The sequence below is a fragment of the Conger conger genome, chromosome 8 (genome assembly GCF_963514075.1).
Source record: "Conger conger chromosome 8, fConCon1.1, whole genome shotgun sequence".
NCBI classification, from domain to species: Eukaryota; Metazoa; Chordata; class Actinopteri; order Anguilliformes; family Congridae; genus Conger; species Conger conger.
Window position 1 is genome coordinate 16,815,116 of NC_083767.1, and position 20,131 is coordinate 16,835,246.

The window sequence follows — 20,131 nt, forward strand, 5'->3', positions numbered from 1 at the left end:
TGCAGGTGTAATGCAGTGCAGGTGTAACACGGTGCAGGCATGTACTCATAGACACTGGCTGCACACTAAGGGCCGTCAGCTGGACCCGCTCAGTTTGTGCAGTGCCAACGTCTGGAACCTGGAGGTTTACTTAAACAATAGAGGGATTATCCCACCCTGCTGCGTGTTAACTGAAGGGGTGCAGCTGTGTGGATCTGCAAAGATGAGTGGGTCTCAGCCCCTCCCTGTAGGTATTAGGTAGTATAAACTATGCTCTGAATGTATTTACATCCTAGGTGCACTGCACAGTGACCTTTAGCCAGGATTCACCAATCAACACTTTTAGTGGGAAAATGAATTGCTATTGAGTTTTCTTCAGTTTCCATGGTTTCATTTAATGTGTAATATCCATCTTTGATCTACTCACATCTATGGTCCTTTGGTCTTAGTATGCATACTGTATTGTTATCCTAGATTCGTTTGCCCTTAAGGTCACCGTTATCCTAGATTTGTTTGCGCTCGACTTTTCGAGTTAAATGTACAATAGGTAATAACGTTAGCGTGTTCACAGAGAAGGGGGAGGGATAAACAGTGTTGTAGGTCTCCTTGGGCAGCACTGGTTTAGAGTGAGGCGAGTTAACTAATCAACTGTTTTCTTTGATGAATGAAGTGTTGAGAAACAACGAAAGCCAGCACAACCTGCGGCTCTCCAGGACCAGGAGTGAGGACCGCTGGGTTAGAGTCTTCATGGGGTTTGACTCTCTCTTCCTCTGTGTTTGTCTGACAGTTTCCTGTGCACAGTTGGTTGCTGAGCGATAATGAGCAGTGACATCATCATCTGTTTGTGAGTGGACGGGGGGGGGGGGGGGGGGGGTTTGGTCTGGGCCTGGTTCTGCCCCATCTGGGGGTGGGAGGGGAGGACGGAATGGAAGCTGGCCCCAGTACCAGCGCGATCCAGGCAGCACGCAGCGCCTGTCTGAGGGAACAGGCCCCCAGGACCGCCGGAACGCTGTACCGGAACAGCAGTGACCTCGGTGACCTCTGTGACCCTGGCCCAACCACCATGCTGGAGAAAACGCAGGAGTTTTTTGGGGTCTGTGACGTCGAGGACAAAGGATTCATCACACGGAGGGATATGCAGGTATGATTAGTGCGTGTCACTTACATGCACGCGCCCACACACACACACACCGATACTCCAAGGTCCTGACTCACTCTGGTCATTAAAGATCCCATGACACTCTTTACAAAGAGTCGGGGGTTCCCGTTGTCCTGGCTAAATTCCCAACCCTGGCTCTTTCAACCTAATCATCTGTGATTCAATTGACAAAAACATTGTTATCCACCTCAGCTAGTGTGTAGTGAGTGTTCTGGCACAAAATGGCAGCAATGCATCACCCAGGTCTATCTATCGATCTATCAATCTATCTACTGTATCTATCTATCATTACATGCATTCTATGCTTCTACACGCACTAGTTCTGCTGTAAGTACTGGACTGAAGTACTCCTGCAGATTTCCATGCTTTGTGTGGATGGGCCCTTCCTGTGCTGTTGGACAGTAAGATTTAGAAGGTTTAGCTGTAAAATCTCGTGCAGGTCACACTGGAGTTTAATTACTGCTGTGCTTCACTGTCTTTAATCAAAGGGTCGTTATGGTTCAGAAAGCCACAATTACCTCATGATTCAGTGGGCTCATTCCAATCTCTTATTTTTCTCCAATTCTTTCCTTTCCTTGCTCCTGACCCGGAAATCGATCGAGGTCCGCCATCTTTAAGGGCGTTCCAACCCATTAAATGTTCCTTCCAGTCTTTCCTTTGAGCAAGAAAACATCAGCGCATCCTTTGCGGAAGTATTTTTTTGGAAAGCCTGGCATATAAACAATCGACCTGTGGATCCTCCTCTCCCCGTCTGCCACGTCTGTAACTGACAACTGGCTTTGAACTGACGTTTGAAGTAGCAGGGACATTCTATTTGCGGAATTCAAGCTTTACTTCTCTTTCTTTCATATGTTCCTAGTCTCTTCCGATAGGTAGAACTAGGGGCAAGAAAAGGAGAAAAGAAAAGGAAAAAGAGGAGAAAAATAAGGGATTGGAATGAGCCCCATGTCTTATGAGTGCGGAGCAGCCCCTGATGTAATTACTGGGTGAGCGCCTCACCCAGCCTGCCCATCATGCCCACACCGCTCCAACAGGCCAGATCTGGGCTTCCTGCACTAATGCAAATGGTCTGGGGGCTGTAATGCAAAAGCCAAAAAAGTAAGTCAATCTTAACAAGCATTTTAGGCATATCTTTTGACTTAAAATTTCATTTCTGTTACTTTTATACAAAGTAAGATGAAGCCAATTTTGACTCATTGCAATATTTGTGTATGGAGTGAGACAATATCACTTGTCAAGCAAAAAGTGACAAAAACAAACTAATAGTTTCTACTTGAAAAAAAATCTGGATAAGAAATAAGATATGAAAAGAAAGTCTCATTACAAGACTGAAGCACTTGTTTAGACTGACTATTTTTGCGGTGTGGGGGGCCCTTGTCCACCTTCTTTTGGGCTACCACGTTGCTCCCCTGTCCTCCTCACCTCTCCTCCCTTCCTCCTCTCCTCTTCTCTCCTCCCCTCATCCTCCTCTCCTCTCTGTATTGTTGTGTAGATGCTGTCTCTGCTTCTCCTTTGTCCTGACAGTTCTGCCCCACACACTCAAGAGCTCTGATCCTATTTACAGACCTAACCAATGCATAATTACCCACGATGCCTGCCTTATTCATGCTATCCCCCCTCGCCCCCAGAACCGTTCCCTGGAAAAGCCCCCCTCCCTCCGAAACCATGCTTAGAATAAAAACGTTACGGGTTTTATGTAAAGTGAGTCTTCTGCTGCTGCTTCCAACAGCTCTTGAGTACAGTGTGTTTAACATAGAATAATAGATCATTGCATTTATATAGTGTTTTTCTAGACACTCAAACCACTTTGTAGTGGTGAGGGGGAAACTCATCTCAATTACCAGCAATGTGTAGCACCCACCTGGGTGATGTGCGACTGCCATTTTGCGCCTGAACGCTCACCACACAAGCTGAGGTGGATAGTGAGAGAACAATGGACCTCAAGAACTACTTGTGCGAACAGATTTGTTCTTTAATCGCTGAAATCTCTTAAAATGACTGATTGAAGGGAACTTGGCGCAATTCACCAATTTTCTCTTATTTTGAGTTTTTCCTTAGGTAGGAACATTTACGAGTGGTCCTGACCTGTCGTATAAGTCATGTAAACAAGAGCCTGGCAGTGCACATCAGCGCAGCTCGCCTGGCAAGACAGAGCTCGGATCAATTAGGTTCTGCAGATCAAATGTGAATCAAGATTCAGCAACTGCATCACTTTTTCTTGCCTGAAATGTTTTCAGTAATGTATTTCAGTGGATTGTTTCGGAGCAGTTTTTTCTGATTGGCTGAACCTGTCCTGAACCTTGTGTGACAGAGGCTGCATGGGAGTCTGCCCCTCAGCGCAGATGAGCTGGAGAACGTCTTCGACACGCTGGATACCGACGCCAACGGATACCTCACCCTGGAGGAGTTCTCCTCCGGATTCAGTGGGTTTTTCTCCAAAAACATGGTTTGGTGGCACTCATAATGAAACGGGACACAACTCCCTGGAGTAGAGAGATAACTTTGGTATCTTTAGGAAGCTTTTATTCCGTTATTATAGCTTTTATCTTAACAACTAGTTTATAAAACTCAAAATATGTTTTGGGGTCCATTTGATCGAGCAGGTCACATATAGTTAATACCAGTTGGTGACTGGTCACAGGTGTTGGTGCTGTTGTGATGTGTTGTTTTTGTTTCCCTGCGCAGGCCACTTCCTGTTTGGGCGGAGCATCTCTCAGTTGGGCGAGGCAGAGGAGGAGGTGGACAGGACACAGGGCTCCTTGGAGGTGCTGTACCAGAGGCAGTGGGAGGCGCGGTTGGTGCGAGGCGAGGATGAGGAGGAGAGACACTTCTGCATGCTGATGGAGAGCCTGGGGGCGAGCTGCATCTTTGAGGAGTAAGAACAGAGGGAAGGAGCTGGGGTGGTGCTAATGGGCAGGGCTGCCTCGGTTGGGTGCAGCTTCGGGATGGGGTGGGGCTTGGTCTCTCTGGTGTGCCCCAAGGGCCCTGGGCCCTGTTTCACAAAGCAGAATTGCTGAGTTAGCTGGATAACTGCACTGAGTCCAACCCAGCTCTTTTTACTTCAGTCCATGTTCCAGGTTTGCTAGGGTCCCAGGTTTTCCTCAGTACAGCTATCCAGCTAAGTCCATAATCTTGCTTCTTGAAACAGGGCTCTATTCTCTCGAGTTGTACCAGACATTGAAATCGAGTGCATTTAAATATCTGTGGCTCATTTACTTTGCAATTTTTCCAGGCTCTTGTGAAGGTGCTGTTTGTCAAGTCCAGTAGTTTCTGTCTGCTGCTATGAGACTTAGCACAGTGTCTCCTCTCAACAATTAGACCCAACCCAAATTTGACCTCCCCTGCCCCGCCCCACCCTGCCCCCAGCCCAGCCCAGGTACGTAGCCTGTGGGCCCAGCTTCGCCGAGACGAACCTCACCTCCTGTCCAACTTCGAGGAGTTCCTGGCCAGAGTCACTTACCAGATCAACGAGGCCAACCAGGAGAAGAAGGAGATGGAGAGCGCCCTCAAGAGGTGAGTACCATACAGTCTCTATAGTGGGATTTCCATCAAACCGTTTTCATGCAAATTCTGAATTTGTAAACTTGAGTGGAAACCAGTTTGAGTCTTGAAATTACTGACCTGTGTGGATTTAACTCCTTTATCTAATTGCTTCCTCGCTCACACAAGAAGCCGCATGCTGTGTTTGTGTTATGAGTTGATGAATCAAGTGTAATATTTAAAAAGAAAGCATCTGAGTGTAACGGCAAAATATTGCAAAACAGTTTTTATGCTTGGTCAATGCGGATAAGTTGCTAATAGCTGATAAGAAGGTCTGATAAGGGTGATAGAAACAAATATATTTTTTGAAATAATGAATTTGACGCGACTGGGATCTAAGTCACATGACTCCGCTCCAGAAAGCCCAAAAATGGGCAGCTGGCCCCAGCTGGCAGTCGTTTGATAATGTAATCCTTTTGTGTCCTCTTCAGAACATTTGCAAAACAGTAGTTGCTTGGAACATTCAACATTTGCATTTTCTTTTGCCGATTATAAATTCACTTAATATCTGCAAAATACTTGGGTGACAACTCATGGCAAACAGATGCCCAGCTCTTCCATTCTGCATCCTTCTGTTGGTGTTTGTTTATGAATATTCATGAATAGGTCATCTAAGTCTTCCCATATTGGCCTTGGTCACACCCATCTGTGAACTGAACCGAGTCATCACAGCTTCCACCGAGAGGGATGGATGTTTGAGATGCAAATATTGAAGTTAGTGTGGCACTGTACGCCCGGTTGGAGTATACGCAGAAAAAACGGTTCCAAAAGGAACCCGGTGATTCCATAGAAGAACCCCATCTAGTTAAAGGGTTCCTTGTTGGGCAAAATAAGGAGTTTTCACACTTCACATTTATGATGAAGGTTCCAGAAAGAACCAAAAAATGGTTCCTCTGTGGAAATGAAGATGCCTGCTGTGCATGTGTGAACTTGTAAGTGAGTGGAAGACGGAGGTTAGTTTTATACTGAGAGACTGTGCTTCTCTGAAGAATGAACCTGTGACATCATGACTTGTGACCCAGTTAAACTCCTCCCCTCCTCTGGAGCCACCCAAGTGAAAAGAGAATGCACTTGGGTGGCCCCTTGTGTAAAGTGTGAACTTCTTAGTTTCCTGTTGGCTTCCCAGAGACCACAAGCAAATAAATAACAACTGAAAGTTCACTCAGCCAAACACAGCCCCACACAGCCCCCTATACATACAGTCACTTGCAATCAAATCCTGGAAGATTGATTTGGTCGTTGTTGGAATGCCAAAAGATACAGTTTTCTTGCCATCTCTTCAGACTCCGGTTTCCTGGTAGATGTGATTTAATGGACAGCCTTTTATCGCATTGGAGAATACATTCAAAGTTCAGCGTTTTGTGGTAATGCCTTATAGAATGTGTCATGTATCATTTTTGAGTAACTGGTAATCTGCAGGCCTGTCAGACATTTTTAAAATCTTTCGCCCTTTAAGTGAGAATTAGAGGTAGGCAGGTATTGGAGTAAGTGTTTGCTGAATGTACATTGAGTGGTTTTATATCACGCTCTTGGTGAATACTCGATTATGATTGGATGCTAGGTGGTGCTTATTTTTGTATAATCGTTAAACGTTTGGCAGGTAGTCCCGGTCGAGCTTAATCACCGTTCTAGATTAATACGCTGCCTGCAGTTTGCCAAGGAGAGACCAAAATCCACGACATGCCAATAAAGCTATTTACATTTCAAATTGATTGTGAAATGGCATCTGATATAACTGTGAATGGTTTTGTGATGTAACATTACGTCAAAGTCCAGCTCTCTAATGTTTTGGTTGATTGTTAACGTTACTAGCTACCTACTATGTGATGTCCTGAAATGGACACCTCTCTATAAGCTATAATCTTTTCCTTTTTTGTGCGTTAAAACTGTGTAATGACTGCCTCGTCATGGATTATTCCTTAATTAATTGGCTGTGTAAGGAGTGTTTTTTAATTGCCACAGTGGTGTCTGTATGTGCAGTTGATTAGCACCTGAGCTGCATTAATGCTTTGTGCCGTCGCGCTGTGCTTATTACCAGCCACGTGTATTGTCTGTTGTTGTGCTGATTCCCATAAGGCTTACAGAAGGTGTGTGTATAAGAGAAACATAATGGGGATCCTTGTAGTTGAGGATATGGAAATTAATTGTGGAGCTTTCACCTTGTTGCCTGTCTTATTAAGCAAAATTAATAAGGCACAGAGCTTAGAGCTGTGGGTGTTTTTGCAGAAAAGCTGCGACTCATGATGACGAGATTCAGCGTCTGTACGAGGAGATGGAGCAGCAGATCAAGACTGAGAAGGACCGGATCCTTCTGCAGGTATGGCCACCCTTTACCCAGCATGCACTGCTACAGGTGCTGTCAGCTTTAGTATGCTCGCCCTTACCTAGTGCATACTGTTGTAGGTGCTGTCAGTTTTACCTAGCATGCACTGCTACAGGTGCAGTCACCTTTACCCAGCATGCATTGCTACAGGTGCTGTCACCCTTACCCACCTACAGGAAGTGTCACTTTTACCCAGCATGCACTGCTATTGTATGTTTACCCTTACCCAGCATACACTGCTACAGGTGCTATCGCCCTTACCCAGCATTCATTGCTACAGGTCCCAGCAAACAGGGCTGTGGTAACCAGCATGCAGTGTTCTCGCAGTCCCAGCATATAGGGCTGTGGTACCCAACACGCACTGCTCTTTCCTGCAGGACTCTGAGCGCTTCCTCTCACGCAGTCAGGACCTGGAGCAGCAGCTCAACCACAAGGAACAGGAGCTGGAGCAGCTCTTCCACAAACACAGGAGGGTGAGATTCATCTGCGTACCTGCACACTTGTACACCTAAACACCTGTGTACCTGCACACATGTATACCTAAACACCTGTGTACCTGCACACATGTATACCTAAACACCTGTATACCTGCACACATGTATACCTAAACCCCTGTATACCTGCACACATGTATACCTAAAGACCTGTATGCCTGCACACATGTATACCTAAACACCTGTATGCCTGCACACATGTATACCTAAACCCCTGTATGCCTGCACACATGTATACCTAAAGACCTGTATGCCTGCACACATGTATACCTAAACCCCTGTATGCCTGCACACATGTATACCTAAAGACCTGTATGCCTGCACACATGTATACCTAAACACCTGTATACCTGCACACATGTATATCTAAACACCACTCTACATCCACTCTCACCACTCTACATCCATTCTCAACACTCTCCATGCCAGATTCCACCACAGAAAGTGTCCAGTTCCCATCTGCTCTGTCAAAGGGTTTGGCTTTCACTCCAGCTCAATAAATGACATTAGTTATGATTGCAGATGCATGTGTTACAATATAACTGATTAAGTGTAACGCATTAGTGAAGTGAGCTCTTTCGACTTTATCTCTCTCATTACGCAACTTAAATTTCAGTGTACGAATCTGTGTACTGCCTCCCCACTCTATCCAGGCTAATTATGTGAGTTTGTAAATGTGTGTCTTAATAAAGGGAAGCTGGCATCTTCCGTGGCACAGTCATTAAAAGCTGTTTACAGGGCTTTTGGTGTGTCTTAATTACTGTGGCTAATGAGTAGCTCTGAACCACTCTGTAAACATTGATTCTGTACAAAAGGGATGCTAGCATGACGCTGGATTAACACTTAACATAGCAGCTTGTGTTAATGTGCAGATTTCGTGTATGTGTGCGGGCATGTACATATGTGATGCATGTATGTGTGTGCATATTTGATGCATGCGTGTGTTTGTGTGTACACATGGGATGCAAATGTGTGTTTGCACATGTGATCCAGGTGGATAAGAGCGTCTGCCAAATGCCAATGATGTAATGCAATGTAATGTGTGTACGTACTATGTGATGCATGCATTTGTGTGTGTGTTTGCCTTTTACATGGACAATGGATGCATGTGTATGTTTGTATATACAGTGGGTTCCAGAATGAATAAAAAATTAGAAAAAAAGGCTGCATGGATAACAATCTATATTTTATGTTCAAACATACAGGAAAACTATATACTGTTATTTCAGTACATTTACTCTCATTTAGTGAAACGCTTCCTGTTTCACGAGAGTATAAAGAATGAGGTAAGAACCATTAGCATGGGAAAAGCCAGTTCAGAACTGTCAATTCATGATACAATTTTTTTTCACTCCATTCTGAGGAAACTCGAGAGACTGTTGTGCGTAAAAATCCCATGAGATCAGCACTTACGGAAATACTCAAACCAGCCCATCTGGCACCAACAATCATGCCTGGGTCAAAATCATTGAGATCACATTTTCTTCCGCATTCTGATGGTTGATGTGAGCATTAACTGAAGCTGTGTGTGTGTGTGTGTGCAGCTGGAGCAGCAGTGTCAGGATCTGCAGAGCAGGCAGCAGGAGAGCAGGGTGGAGAATGTCAAGCTGAAACAGACCAATGAGGATCTGCAGCAGGAGCTCAGACACACCTGCCAGGAGCTGATCCACGCCCAGGACACCCTCAGCCACCTGCAGGAGGAGTCCTCCCGCCTGCACCAGGACCGCGAGATGTGAGCCTCATAGAACAGAGATAGCGCTGTTTGTGTATGACTGTGTGTGTGTGTGTGCTGCACCAGGGCCGCGAGATGTGAGCTAACTGTGTGTGTGTGTGTGTGTGTGTGTGCTGCACCAGGACCACGAGATGTGACAACTGTGTGTGTGTGTGTGTGTGTGTGTGAGTGTGTGAGTGCTGCACCAGGACCGTGAGATGTGAGACAACTGTGTGTGTGTGTGCTGCACCAGGACCGCGAGATGTGAGATAACTGTGTGTGTGTGTGCTGCACCAGGACCGCGAGATGTGAGCTAACTGTGAGTGTGCTGCACTCTGTTATATGAGCCACATATAACAGAGATAACTGTGTGTGTGTGTGTGTGTGTGCGTGCGTGCGCTGCAACGGGAACTCAGGATGTGAGTTATCACAGAGTCCTGAATATGAGTGACCAGTGTCTGCCACTCCAAAGCACGTGTCCATGGCTCTGTGCAGGATCTGTGCATGGAGGGGCAGCTGTGTGCTGAGGTGTAGTTCTGTCCACAGGGAGTTGTATCGGGTCACAGAGGGGATGCAGAGAGAGAGAGCAAGCCTTCTGAAACAGCTGGACCTACTGAGGTACAGAAACTTACAGAACCACACACAGTCTGCACCTGCTGAACACGTGATGCGTGTGTATGTAAATCTCATGACACAAACACGTGATGCAAATATGAAATATGCAACGTACATTAAGCAGGGTTCCTGCACAAACAGTAAAATGCTCAGACTTGTCATTTGTCATCTCAGTACAGTTCATCCTCTGTATTCTTATATCAGTTTGATAGTAGAACCAGTGGAACCATCTCACCTGGTGGTCACATCTGTGTGAAATTTGGACATTAAGAGGGGTCTCTATTACAGTTGTCCAAATAGATATTTGGCATATAGAACATATATTTTACATACAGTATATTGTACATTTACATTAGCTGCTTTGTACATTATGTGCTCATGCTATTTAATAATCTTTTGTGCAGGGAAATGAATAAACTCTTGCGAGATGAGCGGGATGTGTGTTATTCAGTAAGTCCTGTGCTTTTAATACACTGCATGATCGAGTCAAACCACAGGGATTCATATGCTACACATTAGACTGAAATACCTGCTCACAGTTTTTTATATTGTCATAATAAGGTATAATTTGTGTAATGTTAATGAAGTTGCACTTGCATCTCACTGCTATAATTATAAATTGAGGAACAGTGTAACCAATTTTTTTTTAACTGCTTTGTAGGAGAGTAGTATTATAAAAATATTTTAATCATTTTTAATGTATTTCTGTCAAACTTCAGCTTTAAATGAAACTCTAAATGTAACTAACACTCTTCACTCTGTGCCAGAAATCCAAGGATTCTCTCAGAAAGGCCCGGAAGCACAGGCCAGGTTGGATTACAGGACTGAACCACGGTGACAGGCAGCAGTCCCTAAAAAGGTGGCCAAAGCATCAGTGACCTTAATGCACAGTTAGCTGAATAACTGTAGACCTGGAACAGCTATTTTCACTTGAGTCCCTGCTCCAGTTTTATTGCAGTAATCCAGCTAACTTGGTAATCTTGCTTTGTGAAACAGGGCCCTGCCTCATCGCCATATCATAAAAGGGTAGAGGTGGATGATAACTACAGCTCTTGAAAGGTTTTGTCAAACACTGCTTACCTATGCACTGGTCAGGATAAAGAGAGGAAACTCAGTAGCTATACTGAGGGGTGTCTGGAGTTTGGAGGTGATTAAATCGAGTGATATGGTGCAGAGTCAGTTGTGGTCTGTGCACAGCTCACTGTCGAATCATGCTTACCAGAAGACGCCATCTCTCTATCTCTCCATCTGTATCTCTTGCCCTCTATCTCGATCTCTATCTCTGCCTGTGGGGTTTTGGTTTGTTTTGTTCTTGGTGGTTGGTGTTTTTGAAGTCTGAAATCTCTCTCTCTTGTTCACTCTCGCTCTCTCTTGTTCTGCAGTGACGATGAGGATGACGAGCTGGCCCTACTGCACGGGATGAAGAGTTTGGGGGCTGTGAACGGGCAGGGGTCCGGCCTCGGGACGGAGGCCCCGTTTTCGAGAGCGGCCGCAGGGAGAGCACAGCTCCAGAGGATCATCTCCATCGAGGAGGACCACCTCCCCCACCTGCTGCAGAACCACTACCAGGCCCAGCTGCAGCAGTGGGGTGAGGAGGAGGAGGAGGAGGAAGAGAAGGAAGAGGTGGAGCAGGAGGAGGTGCATACAGATCTGGAGATGAGTGACAATTCCTCCACCCAACCGGAATCTCCGACTGCAGAACACAGGGTTCTCCCCTCCCCCGCTGACCAAGACCCGCCCCCCGGTGACACGGACACACCCACCACGGACACAGACACGCCCCTTACAGACACAGACACGCCCCTCACTGAAACAGACACGCCCTCCTCCCCCAGGGGGCAGCCTGTTGGCAAGGAAACCGTCCGCCAGGTAAGCAGTGCACCTCATCTGCTATTTTACTGTAAAAAGTAAATTAAAGTAAAAAGTTATTTACTTTGTTCTTAAGCTTTATTTATGTGTTTTCTCCTGTTCCCGAGGAGTGTCGCCCTTATGTTGTACATTGAGGCATTTAGCAGTAGCTCTTATCCAGAGTGAACTTCTTTGCTGAAGGATAGGATGGCAGTGCTCTATCTGGGAGATAAACCAACTAGCAACCTCCCAGTTACTAGCCCAGTTCCTTAACACCAGTGATGCCAAATTATGTGCCTTGGAGGGCCAAGAGTCTACTAATTACTACACCATCTGACTTCACAAATGAGTTTCCTTCTCTCTGGTTGAGGGGGTGTTAATTGGTGAAATCAGCAGGTGTAGTGACAGTTTGGAATAAAAACCTGCATACTCTCAGCCCACACGATTGGGCTCGTCTGCTCTACAAACACCCCTCAACCCCCACTTTCTCTCGTACCTGTAGAGTGGCTCTGAGCCTGTGCAGAACCCACATAGTGACTTTAAGGAGGTTAAAGGAAGGTCTGTACTTGTCAGTTGATAATTAACCCAGAGGGAAAGTTGTGTAGCTTTTCCATATCAGACAAGCTGAGAGTAGGGGGAAGGTCACATGGTGGAGGCAGGTGTGCTGTTTCCCACGAGGGCAGTGCAGGTGTGACTGAGCTTCTCTCATAAGGACAGAGTGTAAGGAGTGACTGAGCTACTCTCTCATAAGGACAGAGTGTAAGGAGTGACTGAGCTACTCTCTCATAAGGACAGAGTAAGGAGTGACTGAGCTACTCTCATAAGGACAGAGTGTAAGGAGTGACTGAGCTACTCTCATAAGGACCGAGTGTAAGGAGGGACTGAGCTACTCTCTCATAAGGACAGAGTGTAAGGAGTGACTGAGCTACTCTCTCATAAGGACAGAGTGTAAGGAGTGACTGAGCTACTCTCATAAGGACAGAGTGTAAGGAGTGACTGAGCTACTCTCATAAGGACAGAGTGTAAGGAGTGACTGAGCTACTCTCATAAGGACAGAGTGTAAGGAGTGACTGAGCTTCTCTCTCATAAGGACAGAGTGTAAGGAGTGACTGAGCTTCTCTCTCATAAGGACAGAGTGTAAGGAGTGACTCACCTGCCTCCATTGTGTGGAGTGCAGTGCTCTTAAATGTCTCCTACACTCATTTCCAGTACGGCACATTTTATTCTCTCGCTCTGAATCATATCATGTCTTAACACAAGCACATGTGGCCACTACTCTTTTAATATCAGCAGGACGTGCAGTGTATTCAGTCAGAAACTTTTACTCAGTGTGTCTGTCACTCTTAGGAGGAGGGCGTGGCCTCCACCCCAGACCGCCTCTTTAAGATCGTGCTCGTGGGGAATTCCAGCGTGGGGAAGACGTCCCTGCTGCGTCGTTTCTGTGACGACTGCTTTTACCCAGGAACCTCTGCAACCGTGGGTATGTATCGCACTGTAGACAACATCCTAGGTACAGCTCGCACTGCATCTAGCATCGTTTTCTTTTATTTTAAATTAATCTTCTGCACAAATCTACAATTCAGGACAGTTATAGAGAATAAATATTTAATCGCAGTACAGGAAACCGCAGGGGGCTTATGCTAGAACCTCGCCTAAAAAGTTTATATAGATTATTTTAATTGACGGATACAAAGTGAGACATTATATTAGAAGACTAAATAGGAAGAAATTGTATATAAAATGAAAATAAAAATAGAGCATAAAGGAAGAGAGAAAAAAGAGAAAGTATAACGCAAAACAAACAAGAACCAATACAAATGCAAATAACGACACGTGTACAGGATCTGATAAAGTTTGCTCATGTAAATGTCCCTATTTACAGAACAAAATGCATATATTGCTATACTGTATGTACCAGTCTCTAGCTAACTACAGTTCTCACTTTGTATTGGGCCCACTGTAGCTGTGTTAGAGGACAGCAGCAATGACTGGGACTTTACCTTTGTTTTGCTGCACTCATCTTTATTCCATTTGTACCAAGTGGCCAATCCGAGCTTGTTTTTTGAAGCTCATTTCCTGGTCATGCTGAGAGACCATGACAGACAGTGCTCACTAGCGCCACCGGTGGTTGGCTCCAGTATAGGACATTCTGACCCGTCACACTTTCAAATGGTTACTAGAGGGGCCGCACTCGCCTTCCCTGCTGCGCACACTCCGGCTCCAAATGTACAATCCAGCGGGGCTGGTAAACTTGACTTCCTGGGCTTCAAAACGCTTTTCAAAAGCCCATGGATAGTCAGTGGGTGATGTAACAGGCACTGGGTCCATATTTTTCTACAGTCTATGATTTGAACACATTCTAGGAATAAAGATGGCAGAAGCATGCCTTATTCCTGTTGCTCTTTCTCACACAGAAACATTTGGCTGAAGAACAATGTCTCATTCTTGTGTTAAACTCTTTATCTAACTCCATGACTTCAGTGTGGGGGATTAGTGTGTTTTTTCTCCCGCTGTGGGATTGAGTAGCGCAGAGTAGCACAGGGCCAAACGGCATCACATGAAAGGGCTTGAACTGAAATCTCTCCCTGCATTCTCTCTGGACCATGTGCTCTCTGTACCCTGCAGTCTCCCTGCAGTCTCCCTGTGGTCTCTCTGTACCCTGCAGTCTCCCTGCAGTCTCCCTGTGGTCTCTCTGTACCCTGCAGTCTCTCTGTACCCTGCAGTCTCTCTGTACCCTGCAGTCTCCCTGTACCCTGCAGTCTCCCTGTACCCTGCAGTCTCCCTGCAGTCTCTCTGTACCCTGCAGTCTCCCTGCAGTCTCTCTGTACCCTGCAGTCTCTCTGTGTTCTCTCTGTACCCTGCAGTCTCCCTGCAGTCTCTCTGTACCCTGCAGTCTCTCTGCAGTCTCTCTGCACCCTGCAGTCTCCCTGCAGTCTCTCTGTACCCTGCAGTCTCCCTGTGTTCTCTCTGTACCCTGCAGTCTCTCTCACCCCATGTCATGGTGTTTCCTGATGTAATGATGAGCTGGCTGTGTGAATGATCAGCAACACATACACACTCACACACATGCACAAAACTCTCACACACACACACACACACACACACACACACACACACACACACGCAGAAAACACACACACACAGACACACACATACACAAAACTCACACACACAGACACACTCATACACACACACAAAACTCACACACACACACACACACACACACACACATGCAGAAAACACACACACAGACACACACATACACAAAACTCACACACACACATGCACAAAACTCACACACACACATACACACGCATAAAACTCACATACATATGCAAAACTTGCACAGACACACACACACATACACAAAACTCAAACACAGACACACGGACACACATAGACAGTTTCTCTCTCACTGCATCCATTAGTGCTGTAGAGAGCTTTTACTCTCTTTTTTAATATAATGGTTTTTTTATTTAATGAGAAACCTTTTAACCATATCTTTACATCTCTTTCCTGTGCTTTTTTAAGTCGCATGGAATCCTATTTGAGATTTATCAAGGGACAATAGTACAATAATGTTGCTTTTATGTTTTTTAAGTGATAACTCTTGTCAATATTAGTGTGTCTTTTACGGTCATACTGCTAATATGAGCGCCAAAGGCTGAACTACAGCAAAGTAGTGTGTTTAAAAGCCCTGTTATTTCTGACCTTTTAGGCTCGTTTTTCTTCTTTGGATGAGTCGGGACATGTTCCGCTTGACTTTTTACTTTCGGCTAAAATTATTTCTAAAAATCAATGGCAGTGCTTTCATCTGTCTTTAACCTTTCCCATCTGGAAAGGCTGCATACTTTCTCATTAAAATTGATTTTTCTGCATGAAAGAGTAAGGGGGAAACGGTGCCTCCGTATGGTTCTACAGAGAAAGTTCCAGAAAACTGCCTATTAACCTGAAATGTTGTGGCTTGAACATTGCTTCCCAACCCTGTTCTTGGAAATTTACTGTTTTCATTGCAGGTTTTCATTTAAACTATAATTTGGCTCTCTTGAATCTACTCATTAGCAGCTCAAAAAAGGATCTCTAGCTGTTGAACTGTTGGCATGCTACGGTACAGCATGTTAGGATTGGTGTGAAAAATTAATAGGACGGTAGGTCACTGTTCTGAGCTACTACATTTCAGGTTAATAGGCATTTTTCTGAATACTTCTAACTTACTTGTTTTTAGTTTTGTTTTGTAGTATATTTTAACTGCTTAATGGCTGGAATAAATAACGTTATGGGGTCTTTTCCTGTGTGGTTGGGCTCCCTGCAGGCATAGACTACAGTGTGAAGACGCTGATTGTAGAGAACAACAAGGTGGCCCTGCAGATGTGGGACACAGCTGGACAGGAAAGGTGAGATGCACAAAATTAATTTCTCACAATACTGTTTGTTTCCTTTTAAAATCCTCAAAGTCCACTGCCCTGGACTAGGACTGTGGGTTAGTGATGATCGCAGCTGTCTGCTGTAGAAATTCATCTGACAGCCCCCACAATGCGGCATGCAATTGGCTGTAGGGTTTCCCAAGGAGGGAGGGGATTATCCTTATTGGCCAGCAGGATTGTCCTCATCTCGTCATATACTAGCGCCTCCTCTGGGCGAACAGAGACCTGCAGTTCAGTGGCAGCTACACACATAGAGCTCAGCTTGCAGATCGGTGCAATTCAGCTTAGCAGACCTGTTGCAGAACATGATTGGCTGTACCAAAGATGGGGAAAAGTAAAAAAATTGCAATCATTTCAATAAATAAAAATAACTAATGTAGTTGTTAACTAACTACTACTGAGAAGTTAATCTCTACAGCTCTGTTAATGTATTTGTTAATGCTTAACTAATTATAAGTTCATTGATGGTTTGCTTATGTATGAATATCATGTAGCGAATACATCCATGAGTTGTTAGCAAATGCATGAAATGCATGAAATGCAAGGACTTGCAACTGTACTTTACTCCAGGGTCTTCAACGCACTTGTTCCTGAATTTGCACTTCATTGTACGTCGCTCTGGTTAAGAGTGTCTGCTAAATTGACTAATGTAATGTAATTGATAACGAGCAGCAGTGATAAGGGTCCATCACTGGCTGAGCTGAGTGGAGAGGTAATCACCAGCCCTGCAGTAGCTCCTCGTTCCCCAGGCCAGGTGAGAACGCTGTTACCTTGCTGAAGGTGAACAGGGATGTTTGCTTGCACAGGTACCGCAGCATCACAAAGCAGTTCTTCCGGAAAGCAGACGGGGTGGTGGTTATGTATGACATCACCTCCGTGCAAACCTTCACCGCCGTCCGCCAGTGGCTGACAAGCATACAGGTGAGTCGAGCCTACAGGTGAACTGTGACGCTGATAATCAGGCAAAACTGTCCTCCGACAGGGATAAGCATTATTACAAACGTAAGTGCGGAAAGCATTGTAGGAATGTTTGGTAGAGGTACTGAAATCATGGTGTAAATATTTGGTAGAGGTACTGAAATCATCTTGGGAATGTTTGGTAGAGGTACTGAAATCATTGTGGGAATGTTTGGTAGAGATACTGAAATCATTGTGGGAATATTTGATAGAGCTACTGAAATCATTGTGGGAATCTGCCTCACTCTGGTGCTGCTGATGCTTCCAGGAAGGTGCCGGAGAGTTCATTCCCATCATGCTCCTGGGCAACAAAACTGACAAAGAGAACGAGAGGCAGGTTCAGAGCAGATTGGGTGAAAAACTAGCCAAGGTGAGTGAGTGCAAAACATTCTGTCCAATGAGGAGGAGCTGTTTCCTCCAACTCTGTTTTATAGTTTCCATGGAGATATGTGGCCTTATTAAGCATTAAAGTTAATCTTCACTACTTCACTTTAGTTTTGTTTCTAAAGCATACAATTCAGCAGTGGATGTATGTAGTGTGACTACATTTCCCATGAGCCTCAGGCTGCTGAGCTGGTGCAATGGGATGTGTATATATATATATGTAGGGATATGTACTGTATTTCTATTGCTGCTGTTAATGATAATGATATATATATTCACCACTCCCTGCCCTCTATAGGATTGTGAGCTGATCTTCTATGAGTGCAGCGCCCTCTCTGGTCACAATGTGACAGAGTCCATGGTTCACCTGGCAAGGCAAGTGTCAGATTAGTGTAAACATTCTGTCTAATATTTCAAGGAATATTAATATTGAATGGGACAAGTGTGCCCTCGGCCTGCCTGCCCCAAGCTTAATCACCATACCACGCTTACACACCATATTACACACTTACACACTGGGCCTCATTCATCAGTATTTTCATAAATCCATATGTGATCAGAACCGAACTAACAAATTCCGCCGGATTTATCAAACACGCATAGATACGCCTTTTTTTGTATCCATATGTGTATGTTAATAAATACCAATCAGTCATAAACAAAAAGCGCATGCACAGAGGAGAATTTGACGTGTGTGGTATGTGTGTGTGTGTGTGTGTGGTGTGTGTGGTGTTTGTGTGTGTGTGTGTGTGTGCGCGCGCACATCGGTGTTGCAGGATTCTGAAGGCTCAGGAGGATCGGGAGAAGGAGAAGACCGTGCAGCTACTTCAGGATTCCCCCGATAACACCAGGAGATCCTGCTGCTCCCTACCATAGAGCTGCACCTCCTCCCCCTCCTGCCCCATGGCCTGGCTCTCCTCTGCCCCTCGGCCTGGCTCTCCTCTGCCCCTCGGCCTGGCTCTCCTCCTGCCCCTCGGCCTGGCTCTCCTCCTGCCCCTCGGCCTGGCTCTCCTCCTGCCCCTCGGCCTGGCTCTCCTCTGCCCTGCTCCTCTAAACCTTTTTAAAATCGTTGTAGCTATTCTCTCTGTCAGCACTGAATTTGAGGGCACTTTTTACACAATGTTTAATGTCCATAGTTTACTGCAGGAGACAAGGAAGAGAAGGAAGCTTTGGCTCTATGAATATTACGTTGGAGCAACAGGATGATTGGATACACACTATTCTATTTAAAATATGGATTTATCCTGCCTATTAGTTTCAAAATGTGAGAATTCTTCTTCAAAACTACATGGCTAAACAAAACCAGCTTTACATGTGAATCAAAGGGGAGAGAGTGGTGTTTAGTTTACTTTAAGATGGTCATACAGTAGAGTTTCTACCAGGGGCTGTCCATTTCTTCTGAATTTAGATCTTGCAACTGGCAAAAGAAAGACTATTTTCCTTATTGAACTTAAAAGTCAGTGAGGTTTCTTTGAATCGGGTTACCGTGTAAACGCACATCATGACTTGAAAGCCTTGGATGACAATGTAAAACATGGTGTAATTTCAGTTTCCTGTGTGGAGGTGGTAGTTTATAAGGACTGTGCGTTGTATGTACAGTATTGTCCTGAATAGTTTTCCCAATGCTTTTCTTTTTACGGGGGAGTCAATTATTGTCATTTTGAAAGTTTGTCAAAGGTGTAATACTATAAATGCTAATATTTATTCAGCTTAGTGTACCATCACTCTAGGAAAGGTATTTCTGGGATGCACCCATTTATTCAATGAAGCTTGTTCGAATATGTCAGCGTGAAATAATTTGGTTATCCTCTGGCCTATTTTTCACTGTGAAGGTTGACTGTGTTGTTCTTATTCAACCGAAAAGACAAATTTTATCCTCATCAATACACTTTAGCCGCACGCATGGAGTTGCCTGGTGTCAAGCAGATTTCATGTGCACTGATGATTCTACTCATCGGTGAAACTCACTGATGCAATGGCGCCCTCTGCTGTTGACCAGAGGCAGGACATGTACAAAAACAGGACAGACCAGTAGATTTCCTGATCCAGAAAATTAGATGATGTAAAAAGTACAGTGTTCTGTGAGATTCTGCTTTTCACTTTGCACTGGATCGGCCAGAAGCGTCTGTCTTTTATCATTCTAACACTCAGCAAAGTACACTGTGAAATGAACACTGTAGAGCAGAGGAAAACCACTATTTCACAAACCACTATTTTTACCTGTGATTTCTATCAATCACATTTGCACATGTCTGTACAGATTGAACAGTGTTGCTGTTGTAAGTTTGATGATTGAGTTTAATTATGAAAATATAACTATGTGTCTTTCATTATGAATAAATGATGTATAAATACAAATATAACACAAAAAAGCTGAGAAGGGGTGGGGTGTATTTCTCCTTAGTCTCCTGGATTATTCAAACTATCCTCCTTCCAGGTGCAATTTTAGGAATTCTGAGAACTACATGTAGGCCTGAGTGTGGCCTTAGATCTGGGTGTGGTTGGGGTGCCACCCTGTGGACAAAGTGTGTAACACTGTTCTATGGAGATGATTCAGTCATTTTATTAATTTGACAGTAACTACTTCCATGGCAGCAGTAACATAAGGAAGGTAAACTGTACAGTGACATCATTCATCCTAATATGTCCTAATGACAAAAGAGCAAAGGTCCTGACCAGGTGGAGTGTCCAGTTGTG

At 44.8% G+C, this 20,131-nt stretch overlaps 1 protein-coding gene across 2 annotated transcripts; it reads left to right on the forward strand.

The window, feature by feature from the left end:
- Window positions 1-905: 905 nt before the first annotated feature.
- cracr2aa (calcium release activated channel regulator 2Aa) lies at window positions 906-19,814 on the forward strand. Of its 2 annotated transcripts, none has more exons than XM_061251847.1 (17): window positions 906-1,120; window positions 3,450-3,561; window positions 3,824-4,013; window positions 4,457-4,651; window positions 6,905-6,995; window positions 7,379-7,474; window positions 9,040-9,227; window positions 9,753-9,824; window positions 10,226-10,271; window positions 10,589-10,680; window positions 11,204-11,690; window positions 13,017-13,149; window positions 15,982-16,063; window positions 16,900-17,014; window positions 17,319-17,420; window positions 17,733-17,809; window positions 18,211-19,814. In XM_061251847.1, the coding sequence occupies exons 1-17, from the start codon at window positions 1,043-1,045 to the stop codon at window positions 18,308-18,310; spliced, it is 2,256 nt and encodes a 751-aa protein (XP_061107831.1). In that variant the 5' UTR covers window positions 906-1,042; the 3' UTR covers window positions 18,311-19,814. The 2 variants fall into 2 exon arrangements, with proteins under 2 accessions (XP_061107831.1, XP_061107832.1); XM_061251848.1 differs by having other exon boundaries at window positions 4,505-4,651.
- The last annotated feature ends 317 nt before the right edge of the window (window positions 19,815-20,131 follow it).